Source organism: Eurypyga helias, unplaced genomic scaffold (genome assembly GCF_000690775.1).
Source record: "Eurypyga helias isolate BGI_N326 unplaced genomic scaffold, ASM69077v1 scaffold14287, whole genome shotgun sequence".
Taxonomy (NCBI): Eukaryota; Metazoa; Chordata; class Aves; order Eurypygiformes; family Eurypygidae; genus Eurypyga; species Eurypyga helias.
In genome coordinates, this window is record NW_010259953.1 from 15,622 (window position 1) to 22,228 (window position 6,607).

At 42.6% G+C, this 6,607-nt stretch overlaps 1 protein-coding gene across 1 annotated transcript in view; it reads left to right on the plus strand.

The window, feature by feature from the left end:
- Window positions 1–858, plus strand: part of PPP1R17 (protein phosphatase 1, regulatory subunit 17) — a 10,398-nt gene extending 9,540 nt beyond the window's left edge. The window contains exon 4 of the mRNA XM_010154850.1: window positions 554–858. Within this exon, the coding sequence (XP_010153152.1) occupies window positions 554–633 (80 nt within the window). The 3' untranslated portion in view covers window positions 634–858. The remainder of the gene's footprint in view (window positions 1–553) is intronic.
- The last annotated feature ends 5,749 nt before the right edge of the window (window positions 859–6,607 follow it).

The following is a 6,607-nucleotide window of genomic DNA, read 5'->3' on the forward strand; positions in this document are numbered from 1 at the left end:
TATCACATGAAAGCCTCGAGATCTGTAAGGGGTGGACCTACTGTGCTAAGAGAGAGAGAAGGAGAAGGAGACAGAGAGAAGGGGGGGGACAGCTGTGGAAGGTATGATCCTGAAGCAATATTGCTGTATACCTGTAGACAACAAGCATGCATACACATCAACATGTTCACATCAACTGACCCGGTCACAAAGGTGAATCACAGCATTCATTTCATCATGCAGCTCTTTCCCACTTCTAACTTCCTAAACCCTTTTAACAAATAGGTTTGCAGAAGAAAGGTCAGTGTCTCTTTTCACAGGGAGCAGAAATACGCTGGATGTAAGACTACCTGAAAAATTTAGCTAAAAATGCCATGATCCGGTTCTAGTTCATTAAATGTCAGGAGACTGATGTGCCAAAAATAAATGAGGAGTAACTCCCATGATGCTGGAAAACTACATTAGAGAGAACTGGAAAATTCTTCTTACCCTGATATTTTCTAAAGTAATATTTTAAACCAACCCCTTTTTTTTTTTTTTTTTTTTTTTTTGTCTCTGTCCTTCTGTTTTTAAGGCACTAAGCTGCTTACAGAAGAAAAGCAAACAGTGATTATGGAAGATGAAGAAAAGGATGGAGACACAATCCCCAGCTAAGATTACAGTGATACCTCCAATAATGCCGTGTACATGATTCTGGGTCATTCAAAGTGGTAGCACATAGAAAAAAAAAAAAGTCCTTTCATTTTTATAAATAATAATTTTCTCAAGCATGCACTTGAATTTAAATTGTCTTCAAGTGCTTATCTGCATCTCATGAAATCCCAGCAAGTATCATAGAAGATGATAACAGAAATTTGACTTACATGTGGGGTTGGAAGGATTCTCTTGGTTTACTAAAAGCAGCTTCCCAAGATTTCTGTGAATGAGGAATGCACCTCAAACCAGACCTTGCTTTGTGTAGCGTGGTGAGAAGGGTTAACACAAAGGACGCCACCAACCCAGCGTACCTGGCACTAGACACCAGAGTGACTGGCAGCACACGGCAGTAAAACATCAACAAATGCTTCAAACTGCATTTTTCTCCAGACATCTGGCATCATTCGTCCAGCTTTCCTCTGCTGGAATATGAGACGGGGAGGTTGGGAGGGCAAGAATCAAGTCTAGAATCCCTGACATGCAAAACAAACCTTTCTTCTGCCTGTATCTGCTCATGACTTGTATTTCTGAGGAGAGAGAGGTAATTTACTGTAGTATGAAAACTTCCAGCTCAGGGCTGTCAGCACTGACATCAAACAGGACGGAGGGCAGAGCTCTCCGAAGAGAAACACACAGGACGTGCAGCATCTGCCTGTTAAAACAGGGCAGACTATTGATATTTTTTTTCTTTTCAGAGGATTTATTCCTGGGTTGGTGAAAGATAAACTAGTTGGATAGTTGATCCTTTCACTTCATATTTTTTCTTTGGGCACCTACTTTTCAAACTGAGTCCTCGGCTGTCAGTTGGGAAGGGCTGTAAAGATTAAAAATCCCAGTGGAAGATTCCAGACGGAGTAAAAGGAATCACATTGCTCAATGGCATATGCATGCTGCAAGATGAAACATCACCCTGCTTTTCTTTTGATAGTTTAATTCACCGATTCAACCGAGAACTGTTTTCACAGCCAGCTACTGCCTTCAGCACTTGTACACAGACAGGTACTTGTAGAATATTACACAGAATAGGTAGGACTGAGTAGTTTTGTGCTTACCTTAACAGCTCTGTGCGCTAGACAGAGCACACTGGACTTCATTTGCCACGGTGACAGACCCAGCAACTTTCACGAGAACGCAGTAGATTTGCAGATATTCAGCTTTAAGATGTAATCAACAAGCTTATAATAAAAAATCATGTATGGTACAAAAGGCCAGCCTTATTATTAATGGGATGCTGATAACTAGGAGATGTACTTTTTTAATCCTGTTCATCTACCAGTGAGATTTATATGTAAAATATAATCAATCGATAGCTTATGTAACAACATTCGTGTAAGGTAGACAATAAAGTATGTCACAGCAAGTATGTGACAAGTGGTATGTGCAATTCCAGCCAAGCTTTATCAGTGAAGCTGGTGAATATTTTCAGTGCACAATACAGCAAGGGTGAGAGCACGGACTCCTGAGAAGATCCACAAGAATGTCAGCAATGGATTAGCTGTGAAAATGTACACGTTTAGACATGAAAGCCCTTAACAGCACAAGGCAGGAGCAGAAATGGGATGCAACTGACTTCACTGCTCCAAAGAGGACTTGTTGCCAAGCCTTGGGAATGCTGACACAGCTGAATATTAAAAAATAAAAAAGCAGCCTCCAAGCCTAGCGCTACGTGTTCTTCGCCAAAAGTTACGGTCCCAGTGACACCTGTGACAGCACAGCAGCCTAATTTACCATCCCTGCGTAGATCAACTTGAAGCCCAGCCATAAAAATGCCGCATCATACATCATTTGCTGCAGTTCATTTAAAATTGCATATTCATAGCCTGGTAATTCAGCATTTTTCCATCCAGGCGCAATGTGAGTGACTAAAAAAGTAATTTTTCACTTGATCAATGAAGTAAACAGGAGTTTTTGCAATGTTCCTGGGAAGCAGTGAGATGAATCGTTTCTCAAAGCTTTCACCTGCCTCATTGCACTCAGTGAAAGTGCTAAATGCTACTTTATGTGGGAATAAGACACAATTTCTTTCAAATCAGATAAACATCGCCCCTTCCCCCAGAACAAAGCCTTTAGGTGTTGCAGAATCGTGTGTGGACTGTACAATGGCGTCAACATGGTTTATTGGGTTTATTTATTGTCCTTCGGGCTCTGAACTCTTCACTGAAGAGCAGACAGTACTAAACCTACACAAATTGCTCTCCTAGGCACATGGCTGGAGTTGGTGTGTTCTGGGGCAGAAATGCCTTTTTTACCCACCGTGGCTATGGCCGTTACAGCAAAACCGGAAGGAAACAGGCTAAGCCTTTCCGAAGCACTGTTAGGACTGGGATGCTCCAGACTGAAGTTGCTTACTTTGTCTGCACATTGGCACTGATGGCTCGAGGGCCTCAGTAGCTTGCTTATTTACCTGGAACTGCGTCTCACTCCAGAAGTCTGCACTGGGCAGAACAACCAGCCCCAGACCTCGAAGGGTTAACAACCTCTACATAGAAACTAAGGGATGGGTCTCCATTTGCAATAGAATTAGGACAAAGAGATTTCATGGCCTTTCGCTTCAGCAACTTTCAACTCAGGATTGCAGAAAGCCCATCAGCCATCTGAAGGGGATGTAACGAGCATTTTTGTAGTGCTTATTAAGTGATTTGCCCAGCTAAACCGAAGCAGAAACAAATCCAAAGCAACATTCATGATGGTGTCACGAACTCACACCATATTCACAAATAAAGCAGCACGTGCATGCATTGGGTTTAGCAATTTGGTTGAAATTTTGTCTTACTGGTTAATAAACTGATAATCGTATTATGCTTTGACTACTAACATGAATAGATGTGTTTAGATATCCTAACAGATTATCTTCCTGCGTGTCCTATGCCCTTCCTACCTTTTGAGTTTACATTTTGTACGCGTGTCCTTAGAGTATTCTTGTGTGCCGAGAGACTGCCCAGCTATTGTTATCTACAAGCAAAAGTCAAAAGTGCATGTCAGTGAACCACATTAAAAATATTGGCTTCTCACTTGTATTTAGTTCACAAACACATACTATTCTGTTCTTTACATCTCCCCCAGAAAAATCCATGGGCCTCTAAAAGTGAGGTTGTGCAAACAGAAATACCAGTATTCTGGAAATGTAGTTCTACAAATAGAAAGAGAGAATATTAAAAGCCAGTTTCTACTCCATGATACTGGCTCCTTGTCCCAGGAGCAGTGAAGGAAAGCTTAATCCATCCTTATACTCAACATCCTGAAGAAACCTGAAAAGACACGGACAGGCAGACAGCAGCAAAATTAGAAAGCACATTCCAGAAATAAAATAACTGCTTCTGATGGACCATTTGTGCTTATTCTTGGAGGTGCGATGATCCTGTAAAATGCAACTCATGTATTTATAACCGTAACACACATTGCCATGAGCTTTGGATTCTTCCAAGCTGTCAAGTCTTTTCCAACCTTCAAAGTCGGTTTTAAGCCCCCATGTGGTCTTAGGGTCTGAGACAAAGTTCTACCTAAGCCAGGTTTGTTTTTCTGTATTCTGTTTAGCCTGGAGAAGAGCAAGCTTAAAGGAATCTTATCAATGTATATAAATGTCTGATGGGAGGGACTAAAGAAGAGGGAGCCAGGCTCTTCCCAGTGGTACCCACTAACAGGACAAGAAGTAATGGGCACAAACTGAAATACATAAAATGCCACTTAGAAGTAAGAAAACATGTTTTTACTACCAAGTACTGGCACAGATAGCCCAGAGAGGTTGTGCAGCCTCCATCCTTGGAGATTTTCAAAACCAAACTGGCCACAGCCCTGAGTAACCTGCTCCAGTGGATCATATTTGGACTGGCCAACTCCAGAGGTGCCATCCAGCTACAGCGGTTCTGTGATTGCAGTCCAGGATCCATACCAAGGGAGCTGTGTGGTGATACTTAGAAGGTCTGTGAGAGGTCACAGAGAAGAAGAGAGTCTGGGGCAAAAGGAAGATTACATGCGAAAGGACAGTGAGGGATCAGAACGAAGGACTGGTGCTGGCCAGACGCCTGAGCAGCAGTAGTGAACAACAGACCTCAACAAGAAGGAGAGAGGAGGTGGGGACTTGGCCAGTCCAGAACCAAATTTGCTTTATGAACCCAAATGTCTGCCTCATGACCTAAAGAACAAGACCTCATTTAAGCTCTTGAGGCACAACTCCTCCTCCTTCCTCATCCCCTTCATCCTCTATCTCTGCTCTGGGTGCTGCAGTTGCCCTTGAGGGCATTGGAGACAATCTTCCTTTCCAATCCCTGTTTACGCAGACATAGAAATACACAAAATACAAAGAATGAATGCTCAAGAGTCTCTCTATGCCTCATTCACTGTGGATTTTAACATTCAGATTTTTAATTCAAACTTTAATCCTTTCTAAAACAAATAAACTAACAGCTTCCCCTCAAAAAAACAGAACACCAAATTCTTTTGCTGGAGCAAAATGATCCAGTGATTAGAGCAAAGACTCAGTTCACAAATTGACTAAACAGAAAAGAGGCTAAATTTGCAAGTGTTGACAGCTGGAATGAGTAATTTATAACAATTCTAAATGGCATCATAAGTCTGAGATCATAAGGCATTCCCAAAGGGATAGATTACCCAGAATTATTTCTATGCTGGTAGCAAGTGGTTATCTCAGAAATCATCAAAGCAAAGAAAGGGCAAGTGCATTGCAAAGCCAGACCTCCCCCAGATAACACAGATTTCATTTTTAACTTCATACTTGCAAAATTTCCCCTTGGTATACACTAGATGTCAGGGTTGGACTGAGAGGATGAGCCCATTCATTCCATCACACAGCTCGGTGCTCCAGGCTGGATGCCATCAGCATGACCAGTTCTGCTGAGGAATCATTTTTGTGAAGCACCCGCTATTTTCAAGGAGCAGTCTGCACAAACATCCTCTCTCCCCCACTTCACAGCATTTAGCTTAGGCCTAAAGCCCCAGGCTGTGGAAGAGGGAAGAGATATCCTGAGATATCTTTCTAATACCAATGACTGTCAGCATTCTTCACCTTCCCCAGTTCCAGGAAAAATAAACCCCTCTAAACTACTTGGGTGAATAGGAACTTTCTAGAGGGGACTCTAATAACAGTTACTCGGCACACCATGAACTTGGCTGGAGAAAACTGCGAGCAACAAGGAACCTGATCAGAATTATATTAAATCCATAGGAGCCACATATGCTCCCCATGGCACATGGCAGTAAGGTCAAGATGGCACTTGGTCTCTGCTTCACGGCAAAGGAGAGCGTGTGGGCCAGGAGAGCAAGGACCAAAATCAGTGCCTTGTGAGATGCTAGTGACACAAAACCAGTAACCCAAATAAACTGTTGGTAATAACGAAAGGCAAAAAAAAAAGAGGTTCCCCTTTTAAATCCCGCACGTGACCCAGTGAGCCTGAACCAGTGCTGTCCAGTTGTCCAGAGAACAGTGACGTAGAGCCCTGTTAGGTAAACTGTTAACCAAAGGGGTCCTAAAGGGAAGGAAAAGACACAGGCAGAAAACGTGTTTGGAAGGATAGTATAACTTTGCATTTTTACACAGCCTATTTGTATAAAACATTTCAGGGTATTCTACAAGCAAAATACAATTGTCAGGGAATCCCTAGAGATTAATCACATTTCATAAATGGCAGAATTTGAAGTACATTCCACTTTGCATTCTGTTTAGGCAGTGACCCAGTCTGGCTGCCAGAGTCACAAGTTGGGTCAACATCACAGAAGTCAAGCATGGGGTAAAAGAGAGAAAAATGACTGAAACAAGGTGACATCAGAGCACTCAGGCAGTGGGGACATCAAGCAAAATATTGTGGAAGGGTGTCAGACCTCACAGGGCGAGTGCACCCAGGACTGAAGCAATCCTCTCTAAGAGAGCGAGGGGCATCCATAACACTGGAAAAACATCCTGGCTCTTTGCATGCCA